The following is a 23,186-nucleotide window of genomic DNA, read 5'->3' on the forward strand; positions in this document are numbered from 1 at the left end:
GCCCTAGGAGGATACGGGATGGGTTGCAGAGGATTGCAAGGGACAATAGGAATCAAGAGGACTTGCAGCCAGAGGGAACAAGGCATAGACTGGAGAATCGCACCATCACTAGGAAAAGGCAAGTCTGTGTGACTGGGGACTCCTTACTGAGAAGAACAGACAGGCCTGTAACCGGAGCTGATCCAGAGAACAGAAGGGTGTGCTGTCTGCCAAGTGCTAAGATACGGGATGTGGGCCTGAGGCTGAAGAGGATCCTAATGGGAGTGGGAAAGAATCCACTGATTGTCCTTCATGTGGGAACGAATGATACAGCTAGATTCTCGCTGGAACGTAACAAGGGAGACTATGCCAGACTGGGGAAGATGCTTAAGAAAATAGAGGCTCAGGTTATCTTCAGTGGGATTCTGCCTGTTCCTAGAGAAGGGCAACAAAGGTGTGACAAGATTATGATGATCAACAGATGGCTCAGGCAGTGGTGCTATAAGGAAGGCTTTCAGATGTAAGGCCATTGGGAAGCATTCATGGACAGAAGACTGTTCTCTCGGGATGGACTTCACCTGAGCAGGGCGGGAAATAGACTTCTAGGATGAAGACTGGCACAACTGATAAAGAGAGCTTTAAACTAGGAATTTAGGGGAGATGGTTGGGAGATGTCCAGGTAATCTCCACGCCGGATTCTGACATTGAGAGGGAAGAAAATGAAGAAAGAAAGGATACTGCCGTGGGTAGGAGAATGGACATAAAGAGGAAGGGTACTGTAGATACCAGTCTAATAGATGATACTGGTGGTAGAATGTCTGTGCCTAATTGGGTAAAGAATGTGAAAGAAGCCAAACAGCAAAAATTAAGATGTTTATACACTAATGAGAGGATCCCAGGTAACAAAATGGAGGAACTAGAGCTACTGGTGCAGGAAGCGAAACCAGATATTATAGGGATAACAGAAACATGGTGGAATAGTAGTCATGACTGGAGTACAGGTATTGAAGGGTCTGTGCTGTTTAGAAAAGACAGACATAAAGACAAAGGTGGTGGAGTAGCATTGTGTATCAATGATGAGGTAGACTGTAAAGAAATAAGAAGGGATGGAATGGATAAGACAGAGTCTATCTGGGCAAACATTACATTGGGGAAGAAAGCTATTGGAGCATCGCCTGGGATAGTGCTTGGGGTGTGCTACAGACTGCCAGGATCCAATCTGGATAAGGTTAGAGACCTCTTTAATGTTTTCAGTGTAGTCAATACTAGTGGGGATTGTGTGATTATGGGAGATTAACTTCCCAGATATAGACTGGAGGACAAGTGCTAGTGGTAATAATAAGAGGGCTCAGCTTTTCCTGGATGTGATAGCTAATGGATCCCTTCACCAAGTAATTCCTGAACCAACAAGAGGGGATGCAATTTTAGATTTGGTTTTGGTGAGTAGTGAGGAGCTCATAGAACTGGTTGTAGGGGATGACCTTGGTTCGAGCGATCATGAGCTAATTCAGTTCAAACTAAATGGAAGGAGAAACAAAAATAGATCTGTGACTAGGGTTTTTGATTTCAGAAGGGCTCACTTTAAAAAAATTAAGGAAATTAGTTAAGGAAGTGGATTGGGCTGAAGAACTTGTGGATCTAAAGGCGGAGGAGGCCTGGAATTACTTCAAGTCATGGTTGCAGAAACTATCAGAAGCCTGAATCCCAAAAAAAGGGGAAAAAATCATAGGCAGGAGTTGTAGACCAAGCTGGATGAGCAAGCATCTCAGAGAGGTGATTAAGAAAAGCAGAAAGCCTACAAGGATTGGAAGATGGGAGGGATCAGCAAGGAAAGCTACTTTATTGAGGTCAGAACATGTAGGGATAAACTGAGAAAGGCCAAAAGCCATGTAGAGTTGGACCTTGCAAAGGGAATTAAAACCAATAGTAAAATGTTCTATAGCCAGATAAATAAGAAGAAAACAAAGAAAGAAGAAGTGGGACCACTAAACACTGAGGATGGAGTGGAGGCTAAGGATAATTTAGGCATGGCCCAGTATCTAAACAAATACGTTGCCTCAGTCTTTAATGAGGCTAATGAGGAGCTTAGGAATAATGGTAGGACGACAAATGGGAATGAGGATATGGAGGTGGATATTATCACATCCGAGGTAGAAGCCAAACTTGAACAGCTTCATGGGACTAAATCGGGGGGGCCCACATAATCTTCATCCAAGAATATTAAAGGAACTGGCACATGAAATTGAAAGCCCATTAGCAAGAATTTTTAATGAATCGGTAAACTCAGGGGTTGTACCGTATGACTGGAGAATAGCTAACATAGTTTCTGTTTTTAAGAAAGGAAACAGAAGTGATCTGGGTAACTACAGGCCTGTAAGTTTGACATCTGTAGTATGCAAGGTCTTGGAAAAAAATATGAAGGAGAAAGTAGTTAAGGACATTGAGGTCAATGGTAATTGGGACAAAATACAACGTGGTTTTACAAAAGGTAGATTGTGCCAAACCAACTTGATCTCCTTCTTTGAGAAGATAACAGATCTTTTAGACAAAGGAAATGCAGCGGATCTACTTTACCTCAATTTCAGTAAGGCATTTGATACAGTTCCACATGGGGAATTATTAGCTAAATTGGAAAAGATGGGGATCAATATGAAAACTGAAAGGTGGATAAGGAACTGGTTAAAGGGGAGACTACAACGGGTCATACTGAAAGGTGAACTGTCAGGCTGGAGGGAGGTTACTAGTGGAGTTCCTCAGGATCGGTTTTGGGACCAATCTTATTTAATCTTTTTATTACTGACCTTGGCACAAAAAGTGGGAATGTGCTAATAAAGTTTGCTGATGACACAAAGCTGGGAGGTATTGCCAATACAGAGAGGGACTGGCATATCATACAGGATGATCTGGGTGACCTTGTTAACTGGAGTAATAGTAATAGGATGAAATTTAGTAGTGAAAAGTGCAAGGTCATTCATTTAGGAATTAATAACAAGAATCTTTGTCATAAACTGGGGACGCATCAGTTGGAAGTAACAGAGGAGGAGAAGGACCTTGGAGTATTGGTTGATCACAGGATGACTATGAGGCGTTAATGTGATATGGCTGTGAAAAAAAGGTAATGCAGTCTTGGGATGCATCAGGAGAGGCATTTCCAGTAGTGATAAGGAGATGTTAGTACCATTATACAAGGCACTAGTGAGACCTCATGTGGAATAGTGCAGTTCTGGTCTCCCATGTTTAAGAAGGATGAATTCAAACTGGAACAGGTACAGAGAAGGGCTCCGAGGATGATCCGAGGAATGGAAAACTTGTCTTATGAAAGGATACTCCTATCCTATGCCATAGAACTGGAACGGACCTTGAAAGGTCATCGAATCCAGTCCCCTGCCTTCACTAGCAGGACCAAGTACTGTCCCTGACAGTTTTTTTTTTCTCCCCAGATCCCTACATGGCCTCCTCAAGGATTGAACTCATAGCCCTGGGTTTAGCAGGCCAGTGCTCAAAAAGAGCTTGGCTTGTTTAGCCTAAGCAAAACAAGGCTGAGGAGAGATATGATTGCCCTTTATAAATATATCAGAGGAATAAATACCAGGGAGGGAGAGGAATTATTTAAGCTCAGTACCAATGTGGACACAAGAACAAATGGATATAAACTGGCCATCAGGAAGTTTAGACTTGAAATTAGATGAAGGTTTCTAACCATCAGAGGAGTGAAGTTCTGGAACAGCCTTCCAAGGGGAGTAGTGGAGGCAAAAGACATTTCTGGCTTCAAGACTAAGCTTGATAGGTTTATGGAGGGGATGGTATGATGGGGTAGCCTAATTTTGGCAATTAATTGATCTTTGACTATTAGCGGCAAATATGCCCAAGGCCTATGATGGGACACTAGATAGGGTGGGATCTGAGTTACTATAGGGAATTCTTTCCTGGGTATCTGGCTGGTGAGTCTTGCCCACATGCTCAGGGTTTAGCTGATCGCCATATATGGAGTCAAGAAGGAATTTTCCTCCAGGGCAGATTGGTAGAGGCCCTGAGGGGGTTTCGCCTTCCTCTGCAGCGTGGGGCATGGCTCACTTGCTGGAGGATTCTCTGCACCTTGAAGTCTTTAAACCACAAGTTGAGGATTTCAAAAGCTCAGACATAGGTCAGGGGTTTGTTACAGAAGTGGGTGGGTGAGATTCTGTGGCCTGCGTTGTGCAGGAGGTCAGACTAGATGATCATAATGGTCCCTTCTGACCTTAAAGTCTATGAGTCTATGAGCCTATATGCACAATAGCTCACCAAAGGAGGCATGTGAAGTCTCTACCATGTGCCAGCAGCCCAACAGTCAATTTAATGGGAGCAAGATGTTTAGGACAAAGTTGAAGAGAGATGTAAAATGTAGCATATGAGGCTCCAGAAATGTGGAAGTGAAGCTTTTCATCTGCTCCATGGCAATCCCTTCAGTTGGGCCAATCAGCACATAGAACAATGCACAGCTGTGGAGACAGGCTGTATTCACCTCCTGGGCCCACTGAGGGCATGAGGATTTACAAAGACCGAGAACCATCAGCACAAGTCTCCAAAGACAGACCTCCTCTGGAAGAGACAATGGTCTGTGCCTACAAAGAAAGAGGAGAGAGGACAAGAGCTCCCTTCCACCCAGGAGGCAGCTGATAGTGTTTGTCTCAGGAACAGGAGATCATAGCGAAGCCTGGAGTAAAACCCTTGAAGGACTGTGGGGTGAGCGTTGCTCTACCAGACAGAAAAGTATCTCATTCAACGAGTCTAGGCTCTAGTCAATGTGATATAATTTAATTGGCCATAGAACTATTTCTTTCCAACCGTTCTCCTTGCTACCCCTCGAATCTCTACTCTGTGAAATCACTTGTCCTTAGTGTGACTGTGAAGGGATCTAGAGCTGCGTATTGATTGGGGCAGAGATGGGAGGTGGAGCTGGTCACCTTGGGACTCTGTTCCTTTGGGAGCAGCAGATCTGTGTCCGCTGTGAATGCCCAGTGTGACTGGGACTGAGTGCTTCAGGGGAACGCTCAGATGGCCGAGGGGTGCAGTGTGCCTATTGCCAACCTGGAGAGAGGTCACCCTTCTCCCAAAGGTTTAGAAGGCACAGCTTGTGTGGCCTGTGGCCGAGGGAGTTAGGGAGCTATCCCACAGCAGGCACAGACAAGGTTTCCTATTTCTAGGAGCCCATGGCACTGCGTTGGGGCATCAGGGCCATCATAACTGCAGATGGAGAGTGCCCCCTACAGACACCTTCTACCTGCAATACAGGCCTTTAACACCATGCTGGGGCACTAGGGTCAGTGCTGACTCAGGGCAGATCTTCACTACCTGCTGCATCGGGGGGTAGTGATTGATCTATCGGGGATCGATTTCTCATGTTTAGTGTAGACGTGATAAAATCAATCCCCAATAGCACTCCCCATCGACTCTGGAACTCCAGCTCGCGAGAGGCAGAAGCGGAGTCAATGGGGGAGCGGTAGCGGTCGACTCGATCCTGTCCTCACGGCCAGTTAAGTCGACCTAATACACGCCGACTTCAGCTAAGCTATTCGCGTAGCCAAAGTTCCGTAACTTAGTTTGACATCCCCCCCACACCATCGTAGACCAGGGCTCAGACAGCACAGCTTCCCAGCTCAATCCCTGCACCACCCACAGTGACGTGATGGGTGCAAGTTACCTGAACACACAACACCGGCATCTTCTCCATGGTTGCAGTTATTCTCTCCCCAAGGCCGAGTCCTGCAATCGGAGAGGGCAGCTTCTGTCCCTGTGCAGTTCACGTTATCCAGCCAGATACGGTCTGACCCTCGCCCAAATCGAGCTCCTCCTGGGGCTGATAATGCCGTCCCGCAGCCCAGCTGCCTGCATACGACTCTGGCATCCTGTAAGTCCCAGCTGTCATCACACACGGTTCCCCACTGACGGTTGTGAAGCATCTCAACCCTCCCAGCGCAGTGACTCCTGCTATTCACCAGTCGGAGCTGAGCTACTTCTGAGATGTCAGCATCTGCAAATACCCAAGGGAAGAAACACTCAGGGAGGTTCCTGTGCATCTGATCTCTCATGTCGCTGGGGAACGTAGCGCCTCTTGCTGACAGATCTGATTGGTCTCTGTACACAGCCACTACCTATCGAGGGCTCCTCACCACTGACCAGGCTAATCACTTGGGCAATGTTGAAGTTTGTTCACTCCTCTCCCAGCCAGCTCTCACCTAGTTAGGCTGTCATCTAATTAGGCAGACTGGACGGCAGTCTGACCTACTGCTCCCACGAGAGCACTTAAAAAGATCACCCCCTGCACTGCTGGCAGGAACCTCTTGGGGAGCAGATTTACACCCTCACTCCGACCGCTGGTATTTGCTCCAGTTCGATACTGTGAAGTGTGGCGGGGCAGACGCTGACATAAGCATCTTGGTGATTGGGAGCTGAACACAATCTCCCATGTCATTAGTGGTTGCCTCGAATTTACATGTGTTGGCTCCATAGATCCCTGAAAACCTCACCCAGAATCCATCCCCCTTAGAACTGCCTGGAGCACAGGGATGGCAGGCAGGAACCTGCTGTGCACCAGGCTGAAAATGGTTCCAACCAGTGCAAAGGCAATGCACACTTCCTACAAGCAGATCGGCCTCCTCCTGAAGTAAACACCTGCCCCTGCAGTTCCTGCTGACTTGCCACATCTGACTTAGCAACATCGTTTCGTGGCAGCCATTGCTGCACTCATGTCTAGTGCTGCCAGCCCAGTTCCAGTCTCAGATAAATGAGGTTAATTAAGACTCTATTAGGAGAATTTTGGTTTCAGTGATCACCAGAGCTGAAATCGCCTGCTGTGAAACAGTGTTTTTGCCCAGCCTGCTTCCGTATTGAGGTTTCCTCACTTACAGCTGACAGTCAGTAAGAGCTGGGAGGAGCTTCAAGAGGGCGACCTGCAGAGGTCACAGTAGAGAGGCCGGGGATAGCAGAAGGTGAGGGCGAGTGGAGAGGTGAGTGGATGGCAGGTTGCTGCCACCATATCAGCTAGGAGCTCTCCTCCCTGCCCCCATGGTGGGAGCTGAACTCACACAGGTGCACCTCTAAACTCTGGGTCTTCACTAACCAAGGACAACTGCTGTGAGTGGGGTGCGGTGGAGGGAGAAGGGAGTGGCATCTTAAAGGAAATTTTAATTGCTGGACTTGAGAATCTGAGGCAAAAGACACTGCCTAATGTATTCTCACGGAGGTGTTTTGCTCATGGTTTCATGTTTATAAATCTTGTTTCTGGCGATTTCCCAAGTTAATGCTGTTATAAACAGATAGCTAAGGGTTAACATCTCTTTCACCTGGAAAGAAGTGATCTGAAACATCTGACCAGAGGACCAATCAGGAAACGGGACTTTTTCGGATCTGGGTGGAGGGAAGTTTGTGTGTGAGTCCTTTGTTCTTGGTCTTCTGTCTGACTCTCTCTCGGTTATGAGAGGATTTCTGTTTCCTGCTTTCTAATCTTCTGTTTCCAAGTTGTGAGTACAGAGATCATAATACAATAGGGGTTATTGTTTTCTTTTTCTTTTGTATTTACATGGTATAGTTGCTGGAATGTGTTAAATTGTATTCTTTTAAATAAGGCGGTTTATTCATATTTCTTTTAAGCAATTGACCCTGTATTTGTCACCTAAATACAGAGAGACCATTTTTATGTATTTTTCTTTCTTCTTATAAAGCTTTCTTTTTAAGACCTGTTGGAGTTTTTCTTTAGTGGGGAACTCCAGGGAATTGAGTCTGTGCTCACCAGGGAATTGGTGGGAGGAAGAAGTCAGGGGGAAATCTGTGTGTGTTAGATTTACTAGCCTGACTTTGCATTCCCTCTGGATGAGGGGGGAAGAGAGATTAGCTCTCGGTACTTCTGTTTTCCAAGGCTGGAAATGGGGAGGGTGGAATCCCTCTGTTTAGATTCACGGAGCTTGTTTCTGTGTATCTCTCCAGGAACACCTGGAGGGGGGAAGGGAAAAGGTTTATTTCCCTTTGTTGTGAGACTCAAGGGATTTGGGTCTTGGGGTCCCCAGGGAAGGTTTTTGGGGGGACCAGACTGCCCCAAAACACTCTAATTTTTTGGGGTGGTGGCAGCTTTACCAGGTCCAAGCTGGTAACTAAGCTTGGAGGTTTTCATGCTAACCCCCATATTTTGGACGCTAAGGTCCAAATCTGGGACTAGGTTATGATAAATGCCGAGGGCTTCCTTCCTCTTATTAAAAAGTTTCTTTTCTGCACTGAGACTCTGTGCTTCCAAGAGGGGAAGCTTTGCATCGTAGAAGCACCCAGGGGGTGGTGTGTAATTGTACCAGGTCACTGGGTGGATGCTCAAGCCGGATCTGTGTTATACTGTTGGAAAGTTGGGGGGCAGGGATAGCTCAGGGGTTTGAGCATTGGCCTACTAAACCCAGGGTTGTGAGTTCAATCCCTGAGGGGGCCATTAAGGGAACTGGGGTAAAAATCTGGGGATTGGTCCTGCTTGGAGCAGGGGGGTTGGACTAGATGACCTCCTGAGGTCCCTTCCAACCCTAATAGTCTATGATTCTATGAAAGGAACCTCTAGATATTGAACCGAGCCCTGGTCGCTTCCGACACCACTGGCAGAAGGGTTACATAGATATCAACTTGTGACATACCCAAAAGAAGAAGACTCCCCCCACTGACATGCAGCCACTTCTGGGGCAGGTCAAGGCAGCTGAGAAACAGGACATTAAAATATGTAAGCTGTGTAGTACAGGAAGTGAGGAAGAATTGGGTCTCCTGTGTCCTGCTCTTTGGGAAGTTAGGACTTCAAGACAAATTCCCTGAAATGCAAATCCGCTGGGACACAGTGCTTAGGAACCGGACTCTTGAGAAACTGGCCCTGGATTTTAAATTTGAGTGAGTGGCTGCAGGCTGCATTGACACCAACTCCAACCAATGGAAACTGCAGTTACCTATGTCTCCATTATGCCGCAGAGGAGTCTGGCCCAGAGTTAACTAGATGCCAACTGACAGAGGGCACAGGGATGCCTAGAGTTATACAGGGATCCCCGGGTGAGATATATGCACAATGGCTCACTAAAGGTGGTATGTGAGGTGTCTAACAAGAGCCAGCAGCTCGCTGGAAAACCTAATGGAGGCAAGATGTTTGTATGGGACACAGCTGAAGAGAGCTGTAAAACGTAGAATATGAGGCTCCAAAAGTGTTGAAGTGAAGCTTTTCACCTGCGCCATGGCAATCCCTTCGGCTGAGCCAATCAGCATATAGAACGAAGCCCAGCAGTGGAGACAGGCTATACTCACTGTCTGTGCCCAGTGGGAGCCTGAGAATTTACAAAGACAAAGGACCCTCAGCACAAGTCTCCAAAGAGAGACCCCCTCTGGGAAGAGACAATGGTCTGTATCTACAAAGAAAGAGGAGGGAGGCAAGAGCTCCCTTTCACCCAGGAGGCGGCTGACAGCATTTATCTCAGGAACAGGAGATCACAGCCAAGCCTGGAGTAAAACCCTGGAAGGACTGTGGGGTAAGCATTGCTCTACCAGACAGAAAAGTATTTCTTTCAATGAGTCTAGGCTCTAGTCAGCGTGGTATGATTTTATTAGCCATGGAAAGGACAGTTACCTGTTCCGTAAGTGGCGTTCTTCGAGAGGTGTTGCTCAGATGTATTCCGCAGTAGGTGTGCGTGCTCGCCACGTGCACCAGTGCTGGAAGTTTTTCCCTTAGCAGTACCCATAGTGGGGGAGCCCCAGTGCGACCTCTGGAATGGCGCCTCTATATCGCGCTATAAGAGGAGCTGCGCACTCCCCCCACCCTCAGTTCCTTCTTGCCAGACAACTCCAACAGAGGGGAAGGAGGACAGGATGTGGAATACACCTGAGCAACACATCTCGAAGAACGCCAGTTACGGAACAGGTAACCGTCCTTTCTTCTTTGAGTCATTGCTCATGTGTATTCTACCGTAGGTGACTCCAAGCTATACCTGATGGAGGCAGGTAGGAGTTTAAAGGTTACCGGGGCGGAGCAGCGCCCTTCCAAACCTGGTATCATCCTGCGTTTGGGAGACGATCGCATAGTGCGATGAGAAGGTTTGGACAGAGGACCATGTAGCAGCCCTGAAGATGTCCTGAATAGGGACGTAAGCCAGATAGGCAGCGGATGAGGCCTGAGCTCTCGTTGAGTGAGCCTTAGCTATAGAAGGCGGAGGAATCCCTGCCAGGTCATAACAAGTACGTATGCATGAGGTGATCCAGTGGGAGATCCGCTGGGTGGATACTGGTCGCCTCCTCATGTGCTCGGCATAAGCAATGAAAAGCTGAGGGGATTTACGGAATGGCCTGATTTGGTCTAAGTAAAAGGTCAACGCTCTACGCACATCTAGCATGTGCAGGCGTCGTTCCTCATTAGAGGCATGGGGCTTAGGACAGAGGACTGGGAGGAAGACGTCCTGATCCATGTGAAAAGCCGAGACTACCTTTGGCAGAAAAGCTGGGTGCAGGTGGAACTGGACCTTATCCCTATGGAAGACCATATATGGGGGTTCGGAGGTCAGGGCCCCAAGCTCCAAGACCCGCTGGGCTGAGGTGATAGCTACCAGAAATGCCACCTCATACAATAAGTGCGACCAAAAACACATGGCCAAGGGCTCAAATGGAGTCCCTGTGAGGTGGGAGAGCACTAGATTCAGGTCCCAGAGCGGGACTGGGGGTCTAGCGTAAGGGAATGCCCGATCCAGCCCTTTGAGGAACCAAGAGGTCATGTGGTGTGAAAACAGTGGCCCTGCACCGGGAGGTGGAAAGCCGAAATGGCCACTGCACCCTGACCGAGGAGGGCACCAGCCCTTGGGTCCTAAGGGACAGGAGGTAATCGAGGATGAGCTGGATAGACACGGAGGAAGAGGAAGAACCCCTCTCCCTTGCCCACATGGAGAACCGATACCATTTGACGAGGTAGGTTTGACGTGTGGACGGTTTCCTGCTCTCGAGCAGGATTTGTCTAACCTCCTCTGAACACCTCCCCTCCTCCTCATTCAGCCTCGGAGCAGCCATGCTGTCAAGTGGAGCACGGCCAGTTTGGGGTGGAGGAGACATCCTCCCTCCTTGGAGAGGAGGTCCGGTCAGAGCGGCAGCCTGCACGGGGGGGGAGGGAGGGGCACTAAAAGCTGCAGTAGGGTCCCGTACCAGTGTTGACAGGCTCAACCCGGGGCTGTGAAGATAATCCGAGCCCCTTCTGCCTTTACCTTCTGTAGGACCCTGCCTAACAGGGGGAAGGGCAGGAAGGCGTAAAACAGGCGGCCCAACCATGGGATTAGGAATGCATCCGATATCACCCCTTTGCCCTCTTCCGCCCTGGAGCAGAATCGTGGGCATAGGCAATTCTGGACGGTGGCAAATAGATCTACCCAGGGAGTGCCCCACTGTAGGAAGAGCTGCCTGGCCACCTCCTGTTTAGAAACCATTCATGTTGCTGGGAGAAGAACCTGCTTAGGCGATTTGTGAGCATATTGCTCCTGCCGGGTAGGTGAAAAGCCCTCAGATGGATGTTGTGGGCTATACAGAACTCCCACAGGAGCTGGGCTTCCTGGCACAAGGCTACGGAAAGCGTACCCCCTTGTCTGTTGGTATAATACACCGCGGTCATATTGTCCATGAGAACCCTGACCAGCTTCCCCCTTAGGTGCTGGCTGAAAGCTGCACATGCCAGGCATACTGCCCTGAGCTCCGACATTTATGTGCAGATGCAATTCCGAGGGCAACCATCTGCCCTGGGTTTTGAAGCTCCCCATATGGGTTCCCCATCCCAGGTCTGAGGCGTCTGACACCAGATCATAGAATATATAGAATATCAGGGTTGGAAGGGGTATCTAGTCCAACCTCCTGCTCAAAGCAGAACCAACACCAACTAAATCATCCTAACCAGGGCTTTGTCAAGCCTGATCTTAAAAACCTCTAAGGAAGGAGATTCCACCACCTCCCTAGGTAACCCATTCCAGTGCTTCACCACTCTCTGAGTGAAAAAGTTTTTCTTAATATCCAACCTAAACCTCTCCCACTGCAACTTGAGACCATTACTCCTTGTTCTCTCATCTGCTACCACTGAGAACAGTCTAGATCCATCCTCTTTGGAACCCCCTTTCAGATAGTTGAAAACAGCTATCAAATCCCCCTTCATTCTTCTCTTCTGCACACTAAACAATCCCAGTTCCCTCTGCCTCTCCTCAGAAGTCATGTGATCCAGCCCCCTATTCATTTTTGTTGCCCTCCGCTCGACTCTTTCCAATTTTTCCACATCCTTCTTGTAGTGTGGGGCCCAAAACTGGACATAGTACTCCAGATGAGGCCTCACCAATGTCAAATAGAGGAGAATGATCATGTCCCTTGATCTGCTGGCAATGCCCCTACTCATACAGCCCAAAATGACATTAGCCTTCTTGGCAACAAGGGCACACTGTTGACTCATATCCAGCTTCTTGTCCACTGTAACCCCTAGGTTCTTTTCTGCAGGGCTGCTTCCTAGCAATTTGGTCCCTAGTCTGTAACAGTGAATGGGATTCTTCCGTCCTAAGTGCAGGACTCTGCACTTGTCCTTGTTGAACATCAGGTTTCTTTTGGCCCAGTCCTCTAATCTGTCTAGGTCCCTCTGTATCCTATCCCTACCCTCCAGCGTATCTACCCCTCCTCCCAGTTTAATGTCATCTGCAAACTTGCTGAGAGTGCAGTCCATGCCATCCTCCAGATCATCAAGATATTGAAAAAAACGGCCCCAGGACCAACCCTTGGGGCACTCCACTTGAAACTGGCTACCAATTAGACATGGAGCCGTTGATCACTACCCGCTGAGCCCAGCAATCTAGCCAGCTTTCTATCCACCTTATAGTCCATTCATCCAGCCCATACTCCTTTAACTTGCTGGCAAGAATACTGTGGGTACCAAAAGCTTTGCTAAAGTCAAGGAATAACACATCCACTGCTTCCCCCTCATCCACAGACCCAGTTATCTCCTCATAGAAGGCAATTAGGTTAGTCAGGCATGACTTGCCCTTGGTGAATCCATGCTAACTGTTCCTGATCACTTTCCTCTCCTTTAAGTGCTTCAGAATTGATTCCCGGAGGACCTGCTCCATGATTTTTCCAGGGACTGAGGTGAGGCTCACTGGCCTGTAGTTTCCCGGATCCTCTTTCTTCCCTTTTTAAAAGATGGGCACTACATTAGCCTTTTTCCAATCATCCGGGACCTCCAAGGCCGTCCTTAGGATTTATGGTGCCCTAGGCGGGATTATCAAAGAGAGACCTGGAGAAGGAGACTTGCTGAAGCAAAGCCACAGGGGTCTCTGAGGTTTCCCTGGCCCCTTGCCCCTGTCCTGCCTGGCTGATGTCAGCATCTCTCTGTGAGGTCACCATCTCCCCACCATCTCTGATCAATAGTCTGAGGTCCTGCAAAAGGCCTTTGTGATGTCACTGCCACATCCCTCCCTTGCTGTGCTAATGTCCTGCCCCTGCCCAGGAACTTTGGAGGTTTGAGCTACTCCCTGTGGATCACGACCTCCCCCGTTCGCCATGAGTTTTCAGAGATAATGGCCAATGGCTCTGCAATCACATCCGCCAACTCCTTTAGCACCCTCGGATGCAGCACATCCGGCCTCATGGACTTGTGCTCGTCCAATTTTTCTAAATAGTCTCGAACCTCTTCTTTCTCCACAGAGGGCTGGTCACCTTCTCCCCATACTGTGCTGCCCAGTGCAGCAGTCTGGGAGCTGACCTTGTTTGTGAAGACAGAGGCAAAAACAGCATTGAGTACTTCAGCTTTTTCCACAGCCTTTGTCACTAGGTTGCCTCCCTCATTCAGTAAGGGGCCCACACTTTCCTTGACTTTCTTCTTGTTGCTAACATACCTGAAGAAACCCTTCTTGTTACTCTTAACATCTCTTGCTAGCTGCAACTCCAAGTGTGATTTGGCCTTCCTGATTTCACTCCTGCATGCCTGAGCAATATTTTTATACTCCTCCTTGGTCATTTGTCCAATCTTCCACTTCTTGTAAGCTTCTTTTTTGCGTTTAAGATCAGCAAGGATTTCACTGATCTCATGAGGGAGGGGGTTCTCAGAAGGGGATACCCTGAAGCATGTTGCTCGGGAGGGACCACCATTGCAGGTCGACTACTACATTGGGTGGCAACGTGACGACCTTGTCTAGGCCAGCCCTGGCCTGGGAATACTCAGAGGCCAACCAGAGTTGGAGGTGCCTCATCCTGAGCCTGGCATGTCGCACCACGGTGGGGCATGCTGCCATAGGGCCTGGGAGTGAAGGCACACCCATGCTGTGGTGACTGGAAAGGCCATGACCGAGGTGATGAGACCTTTGAGCGACTCAAACCTGTCCTGGGGGAGGGAGGCCATGGCTATCAGGGAGTCTAACAGCGCTCCTAAGAAGTGTATGTACTGAACCGGGACTAATGTGGACTTTTCCTTGTTCACCACTAGGCCTAGACTCGTGCAGGTATCTAGCACGAATTCCATCTGCGCCTGCACCTTAGACTGAGACTTGCCCTTGAGCAGCCAGTCATCCAAAGTAAGGGAAGATCTGCAGCCTGTTCCTCCTGAGGTGGGCTGCAACCACCATCATGCATTTGGTAAAAACCCTGCGGGCTGTGGAAAGGCCAAAGGGAAGGACTGTAAACTGGTAATGGTCTTTCTCTACCAGGAAGCGGAGGAAGTGCCTGTGACCCTTGAAAATTTGGATATGGAAGTACGCATCCTGGAGGTCCAGGGATGCAAACCAATCCCCCAGGTCCAGGGACGGAATAAAAGAGGCCAGGGACACCATACAGAATTTGCAGCAAATCAGAAACTGGTGGAGATTCCGTAGGTCAAGGATGGGCCTGAGACAGCCTTTCGCCTTCGGGATCAGGAAATACCGGGAGTAAAACCCTTTGCCCTGGAATTCCCGAGGTACCCTCTCCACCACGCCTAGGTCAAGGAGGCACGTCACCTCCTGATTTAGGAGGAGGGAGTGTTCCGGGTCCCCATGGACTTTATTAACTTTATTAACTGGGGGGTTTCCCCACCAACAGGCCAGGTGGCCCCCCACAACGAGTCAAAAATGCCTCTTCCCTTGCCTCTTGCCCTTTGAGGGGCCGGGGTGTGGGGCCAAACGGGACTGGCGCTGTGACCTGCGCCTCTGGTCCCTAGGCCTTTTTGGTTGGGGCTCATATCTGCTTCTTACAGGGGGATACGAGAGCTGCGGCCTAGATTCATCCTTGGCTGGCGGAACATACAGGCCGAGAGTCTGCAAGGTGGTGTGGGAGTCTTTCATCCCATGCAGATGCGTATCCGTTTGGTCCGCAAATAATGCTTTGCCGTCGAACAGCAGGTCTTGCATCAAGGACTGGGATTCCATGGACAGCCCCGACAGCGAAAGCCACGACACCCGTCACATGGAGATAGCTGAGGCTGTCAAACGTGCCGCTGTGTTAGCCGCATCCGAGGCCACCTGGAGCGCTGCTTTCGCCGCTGTCGCACTCTCGTCGACTAGAGTCCAGAATTCCTTCCTGTCCTTCTTTTGGAGGGATAGCTCGAATTTAGGCAGAGACCCCCACAAGTTAAAGTCATAGCTGCTCAGAAATGCCTGATGGTTTGCCACCCTGAGCTGGAAACTCACAGAGGAATAAACCTTTTTTCCAAAAGTATCCAGCCTCCTCGCATCCTAGTCCTTGGGGGTGGGCGCGGGCTGACCGTGTCTTTCACGGTGGTTAACCGATTCCACCACCAGTGAGTTCGGGGCAGGGTGAGTGTAGAGAAACTGATGCCCCCTTGTTGGTACAAAGTACTTCCTCTCTGCCTTCTTAGAAATGGGTGGCAGAGAGGCCGGAATTTGCCATATAGCGAACGAAATGATGACTACCCCTTGGTGAAGCGGTAGAGCCACGCGGCCTGGTGCCAAGGAGGACAGGACATTAAACAAATTGTCCACCGGTTCCTCCATCTCCTCCGCCTGGAGCTGGAGGTTGGTGGCTACACGCCGGAGAAGCTCCTGATGAGCTTTGAAGTCCTCCTGAGAAGGAGGAGGCAGCGCTGCTATGGACTCATCTGGTGCCATCAAGACACCTGGTACCGCACCTAGGGCATCAGGCAGTGCAGGTAGGTCACATGCCATGTCCGGGTGCGGTGCCGGTGGTTCGGCGCCTGATGACTGGTCTCGGTGCCAAGGCAGAGACACTGAGGGCGCTTGGGATGCCCCAGCCACAGAGCGGGGCCCCGGCGGCACCACTATCCTTGCCATGGTGCCCCTTGCCACTGTGCTGGCTGAGGCCCAACCAGGGTTATACGTTCCTGAGGGATTGTGCAGCCTGGGGAAGGACGGCTGGGAGCCGAGACTGATGTGACCGAGGATCACATGGTGCCATAGGAGCAACTCGATCGGTGCCGTCCATTTCGGGTCCGACCCCGGGATTTAGACCTCGACAACAATGAGACATAGACATCGGAAGTGCTCTCTCTGGACTCCTGTCGGCGACCACGGCTACGACGCGTTGGTGCTGGTGACTGTCAGGATGCACTCCGAGCATGGAGCGTGCCGTGGTAAGATCAGCAGTGTCGATGGCGTCGCAACCTGCTATCACTGCGGCTGGACGAGAAGCATCGATGCTTTCTGTCCTGGCGCCTGTGGCCCCTGTGACCAAGGAAGACTCCAGCAACTCACTCCCAGGAGATCCTGACAACAGAGTAGAAACGTGACGCGGGTTACGGGAAGGCCCCGCAGATTGCGCAGAATCCTGAACCTGTGACCTGGCCGGTGAGGGCTCGCAGGCACCCGGCGGCAGCTTTCCTCGGGACTGGGGCCTCAACTCGGGTGGCCTGCTCGGTACCAGCAGGATGAGGATGTCACGCACTGCCTGAGCTGCCTCCGGCGTCGATGGAATCCACATTGTCAGGGAGGCACGTGCTGATGGGGCCGGACTACTCTGCTCCACGTGAGTCGGAGGTCTGGGTCCCGAGGGGGATTGCAGGCTGCCCAACTCAGGTCCAGCCTCACCCCTGTCCTTTTCCTGGTGCCACTGGGTCTTGCCTTGCTTCTTGGAGGGGGAGCGGTGCCGACTGGCGGATGGGGCCTCGCTCTGAACCAAGGACGTTGTGCCCGGTGCCAGGTCGGGTCAGTGCACCAGTGCCAGGGCCAGAGCCGACTCCGTAAGCAGAGCCCGGAGTTGAATCTCTTGCTCGTGCTTAGTCCGGGGTTTGAAGGACTTACAAATTTTATGGCACTCACTTATATGAGTCTCGCTCAGACAGCGAAGACACTCGGAGCTTGGATCGATTCTGGGCATGGAATTGTGACAGGAGTCGCACGACTTGAAACCTGGGGCTCGGGGCATGCCCCAAGCCAGGCTGCTATCTGAGAAACTAGTAATAGTTGAAGATCGTACTACTAAGGAAGACGTTATAGCAAAGCTGGAGTACAAGTTCCGACTACCTTCGCTGGCGGCAAGAAGGAATTGAGGGTGGGGGAAGTGCGCAGCTCCCCTTATAGCGCGATATAGAGGTGCCATTCGAGAGGTCGCAGTCGGGATCCCACACTACGGGTAGTGCTGAGGGAAAAACTTCCAGCACCGAAGCACATGGCGAGCACGCACACCTACTGTGGAATACACATGAGCAATCACTCGAAGAAGAACCATTTCTTTCCAAGCCCTCTCCTTCCTACCCCTCGAATCTCTACATTCTGTGAAATCACGTGTCCTTGGTGTGACTATGAAGGGATCTAGAGCTGTGTGTTGATTGGGCAGAGATGGGAGGTGGAGCTGGTCACCTTGGGTCACCCCCCCACCCAAGGCCTAGAGGGCACGGCTTGTGTGGCCTGTGGCCGAGGGAGTCAGGGAGCTGCCCCCCAGCAGGCACAGACAAGGCTTCCTCATGCTAGGGGCCCATGGCTCTGCACTGGGGTATTAGGGCCAGCAAAACTACAAATGGAGAGCGCCCCCTACTGACACTCCCCTATCTGCAATACAGGCCCTTAGCACCATGCTGGGGCACTGGGGTCAGCGCTGACTCAGACAGGAGAGCTGGGTCTGTGCTGAAAGCTTCCCAGCCTGATCCCTGCACCACCCACAGTGATGTCATGGATGCAAATTACCTGAGCACACAACACCGGCATCTTCTCCGTGGATACAGTTATTCTCTCCCCAAGGCCGAGCCCTGCAATCGGAGAGGGCAACTTCTGTCCCTGTGCAGTTGACGTCATCCAGCCAGATACGGTCTGACCCTCGCCCAAATCGAGCCCCTCCTGGGGCTGATAACGCCATCCCACAGTCCAGCTGCCTGCATACGACTCCAGCATCCTGTAAGTCCCAGCTGTCATCACACACGGTTCCCCACCGATGGTTGTGAAGCACCTCGACCCTCCCAGCACAGTGACTCGGGCTGTTCACCAGTCGGAGCTGAGCCACTTCTGAGATGCCAGCGTCTGCAAACACCCAAGGGAAGAAACACTCAGGGACTTCCCCAGCGACAAGAGAGATCAGTTGCACAGGAAACATAGCCCCTTCCGCTGACAGATCTGACTGGTCTCTGCACACAGTAACTGCCTGTCAAGGGTTCCCCACCACTGACCAGGCTAATCACATGGCCAACGCTGAAGTTTCTCCACTCCCCTCCCAGAGAGCTGTCACCTAGTTGGGCTGTCACCTAATTAGGCAGTCTGACCTACTGCTCCCACTAGATGTGAAGGCGTGGATAGAGGACCACGTTGCTGCCTTGCATATTTCCTGGATAGGGACCTGCGTCAGGAATGCTGCGGATGATGCCTGCGCTCTTGTGCAGTGCACCGTAAGCGGAGAGGCTGGAATTTTAGCCAGGGCGTAGCAAATCCTGATAAAGGATGTGATCCATGATGAAATGTGCTGGGATGAGATCGGAAGCCCCTTCAGCCTTTCTGCGATTGCAATAAAGAGCTGTGGTGACTTACGAAATGGCTTTGTGCGCTCAATGTAGAATGCTAGGGCACACCTGATGTCCAGAGAATGGAGCATGCACTCTCTGTTACTGGCATGTGGCTTAGGAAAGAACACAGGTAAAAATATGTCCTGGTTCACATGAAACTGGGAGACTGCCTTTGGCAGAAACACGGGGTGAGGCGTAGATGCACCTTGTCTTTATAAAAGACCATATGAGGGGCTCAGAAGTCAGAGCTCTGAGCTCAGTTACTGTTCTGGACAAGGTTATGGTCACCAGAAAGGCCACCTTCCGGCAAAGGTAGGACAGAAGGCAGGTCGCCATGGGCTTGAAAGGGGGCCCTATGTGCGTGGACAGGACCTGGTTGAGGGCCCACTGAGGAACAGGCTGTTGTATTTGGGGATAAAGTCTGTCCAAGCCCTTGAGAAACCAGCCCACCATGGGATTACCAAAGACTGACCTACCCGCTGCGATATTGGCTAGTGTCATTCAGTTGCACAATCCAAGGAGCAGATTACATGTCAGAGGCTGTGCGTGAACAGCCCAGGATTAGGGGTTCTCACAACAAAGCAGGGTAAAGCTGGCTCCCAAAGTCAAGGATTGGAGTGACCTAGCACATAACCGGTCCAGATAACACCACAGAGGAATGTCACAGAACCAAGATTTAAGAATCTGAAGTGCCTTCCAAAATCTGAGAGGCAGACGGCGTGGAGCAGGCTTTCAGAAGTCTTAAAAGAGCAACACTCCAATGTGGAAACTACAGAACCTGAACCACCAAAAGAGAAAATCAACCTTCTGCTGGTGGCATCTGACTAAGATGATGAAAATGAACATTTGTCGGTCTACTCTGCTTTGGATCGTTACTGAGCAGAACCCATCATCAGCATGGACGCATGTTCTCTGGAATGGTAGTCAAAGCATGAAGGGACATATGAATTTTTACCGCATCTGGTACATAAATATTTCGCTACACCAGCTACAACAGTGCCATGTGAATGCCTGTTCTCACTTTCAGGTAACATTGTAAACAAAAAGCAAACAGCATTATTTCCTGCAAAGGTAAACAAACTTGTCTGTCTGAGCGATTGGCTGATTGAAATGTAGGACTGAATGGACTTGTAGGATCTAAAATTTTACATTGTTTTATTTTTGATTGCGGTTATTATTTGTAAATCGTTCCACATTTTTAAGTTCAACTTTCCTGATAAAGAGATTGCACTACAGTACTTGTACGAGATGAACTGAAAATAATATTTGTTTTCTTTTTTACAGTGCAAATATTTGTAATAAAAAATAAATATGAAGTGAGCAATCTATGCTTTGTATTCTTTGTTGTAATTTATATCAATGTATTTGAAAATGTAGAAAACATCCCAAAAATAAAATAAATGGCATTCTATTATTGTGTAAAGGCATGATAAATTATGCAATTAATCATGATTCATTTTTTTATCTCACAATTAATTACAACTATCTTTTTAATAACTTGACAGCCCTACTGCCCACCACTATCATGCAGCAACCTGTGGGGTGGAACAGGGTAGATGAGAGACAGGTCACAGAAACTCATGAGCTGTGTAGGAGAGGAAGTGAGGAAGAACCCTGTCTCCAGTCACAGCAGTGGGGCATATTACAAGTTCATGGGTAATTAGCTGAGATCTAAATCACTTGGAGCGACATGGATAGGAACCCCACTCTTCATAAAGGGATCCCTGAGTGGCTGCAGGATCCATTCAACCCCAAATCTCACAAATGGGATGTATGGTTACCCAGCACCCCATTGTGCTGTAGCGGGGAGGGTGTCTCACTGAGCCCCCATACCGCTCCCTGCAGCACAGGCATGTAGAACTGTGTGGAGAAAATGGGGTCAGCACTGATACCATGGCAAACTGTGAACTTGAAATGGCACCCAGAAGTACAGGCACTTAGCACCATGCTGGGGCACTGGGGTCAGCGCTGACTCAGACAGGAAAGCTGGGTCTGTGCTGAAAGCTTCCCAGCCCGATCCCTGCACTACCCACAGTGATGTCATGGATGCAAGTTACCTGAGCACACAACACTGTCATCTTCTCCATGAGTACAGTTATTCTCTCCCCAAGGCTGAGCCCTGCAATCAGAGAGGGCAACTTCTGTCCCTGTGCAGTTGACATCATCCAGCCAGATACGGTCTGATCCTCGTCCAAATCGAGTCCCTCCTGGGGCTGATAATGCCGTCCCACAAACCAGCTGCCTACACACAACTCTGGCATCCTGTAAGTCCCAGCTGTCATCACACACACTTGCCCACTTCTGGCTGTGAAGCACCTCAACTATCCCAGCACAGCGACTCGGGCTGTTCACCAGTCGGAGTTGAGCCACTTCTGAGATGCCAGCGTCTGCAAACACCCAAGAGAAGAAGCACTCAGGGAGATTCCTGTGTATCTGATCTCTCGTGTTGCTGGGGAATGTAGCACCTCCCGCTGACCGATCTGACAAGTCTCTACACGCAGCAACTGCCTGTCGAGGACTCCTCACCACTGAACAGGCTAATCACTTGGGCAATGTTTGTTCACTCCCCTCCGAGCCAGCTCTCACCTAGTTAGGCAGACTGGACGGCAGTCTGACCTACTGCTCCCACGAGAGCACTTAAAAAGATCACCTTCTGCACTGCTGGCAGGAACCTCCTGGGGAGCAGATTCACACCCTCACTCCTGGCGCTGGTATTTGCTCCAGTGAGATACTGTGCAGTGCTGCGGGGCAGACACTGGCATAAGCATCTTGGTGACTGGGAGCTGAACACAGTCACCCATGTCATTGGTGGTTGCCTTAGCCTGACGTAAGCATCGAATGTACATGTGTTGGCTCCATAGCTCCCTGAAAACGTCATCCAGAGTCCATCCCCCTTAGAACTGCCTGGAGCGCAGGGACGCCTGGCAGGAACGTGCTGTGCATCAGGCTGACAATGGTTCCGACCAGTGCAGAGGCAATGCACGCTTCCTACAAGCAGATCGGCCACCTCCTGAAGCAAACAACTGCTCCTGCGGTTCCTGCTGACTTGCCACAACTGACTTGTCTACATCACTTTGTGACAGCCATTGCGGCACTCGTGTCTAGTGCTGCCAGCCCAGTACCAGTCTCAGATGAATGATGGCAGAGCTGGACTGGATTTTCAGAAGCCCTAACTTGTATTTGCCCATTTACAACCTGGGACGCAGAACTTGGACTAGGTTTAACGAGCCTCTGACTGGTTTGGCCACAGGGACTGCTGCAATGCAGAGATTTCACTTAGCCCAATCTTCTTACTGTGCCTGTGAGGCAGCAATACAGACAGTCACACATGGTGGAGGAAAGCCCATTTAGACGACTGGATCTAAAGAATGCACAGTCAGATGGCTGAACAAGCTAGAGGTGAGCATGGTACGAATGAGCTCTCCCCTGATAGCTAGTGATGAGCTGGGGATGGGGAAAGGCTTCAGGAGCAGATGGTATTTACATGAACACACCCACTCTGCCTAGGTACCCAGCAGATAGAGCTGTGTTGGCTGGTTCTGGGTTACAAATCACTGTAGTACTTGAATGCAGGGTAGTAAAATGTTGTTATCCTGATTGTCTGAGTAAAGGGCAGCAGAACTGTGCTTAGCCTGCCCTGACTGAGGGGGTCACCCACAACTGAACTGAACCCACTAACCAAGGGGCTCCAACATAAACAGTCAGAATGAGCTCTACTCTGATAGCTGGTGGTGAGCTGTGGAAAAGGACTTCAAGGGCTGATCTTGTTTGCATGGGCACACTCACCCTGCCTAGCATGATGGATTGCTTGCCCAAATGATCACTTTGGTTACTGTGGGATCCCCAGTCTTTCTGTTATTGGAGCGGGTATAATGAAGTGTTGTTATCCAGATTATGTGAATAAAGGACAGTAAAAGAGAAAGTTGTTCACCTTGCAGTAACTGAAGTTCCTTGAGATGTGTGTCCCTGTGAGTGCTCCTCTCTAGGTGACGGTGCGTCCCGGCACCGTTGATCAGAGATTTTCAGTAGCAGTGCCTGATCGGGATGCTGGCACTCAGTTGGTATCTCCCGTTTCGCTGGAATCTTCCTGAGCGTGTGCGCCCTGCACCCTCCTCAGTTCCTTCTCTACCATGGAGAAATCATACTAGTACTCCAAAGTAGAGGGGCGGAGGGCGGGGAGTGGAGCACCCACAGGGACACACATCTTGAAGAACTTCAGTTACTGCAAGGTGAGTAACTTTCTCTTCTTCTTCGAGTGCTGTCCCTGTGGGTGCTCTACTCTAGGTGA

At 50.1% G+C, this 23,186-nt stretch overlaps 1 protein-coding gene across 1 annotated transcript in view; it reads right to left on the reverse strand.

The window, feature by feature from the left end:
* LOC127036673 (deleted in malignant brain tumors 1 protein-like) overlaps positions 1–23,186 on the reverse strand; it is a 143,006-nt gene that overhangs the window by 58,991 nt on the left and 60,829 nt on the right. The window contains exons 9-11 of the mRNA XM_050927767.1: positions 20,956–21,285; positions 18,093–18,422; positions 5,660–5,989 (exon numbers count right to left, since the gene is read on the reverse strand). Of these exons, the coding sequence (XP_050783724.1) occupies positions 5,660–5,989; positions 18,093–18,422; positions 20,956–21,285 (990 nt within the window). The remainder of the gene's footprint in view (positions 1–5,659; positions 5,990–18,092; positions 18,423–20,955; positions 21,286–23,186) is intronic.

The sequence above is a fragment of the Gopherus flavomarginatus genome, chromosome 18 (assembly GCF_025201925.1).
Source record: "Gopherus flavomarginatus isolate rGopFla2 chromosome 18, rGopFla2.mat.asm, whole genome shotgun sequence".
Taxonomy (NCBI): domain Eukaryota; kingdom Metazoa; phylum Chordata; order Testudines; family Testudinidae; genus Gopherus; species Gopherus flavomarginatus.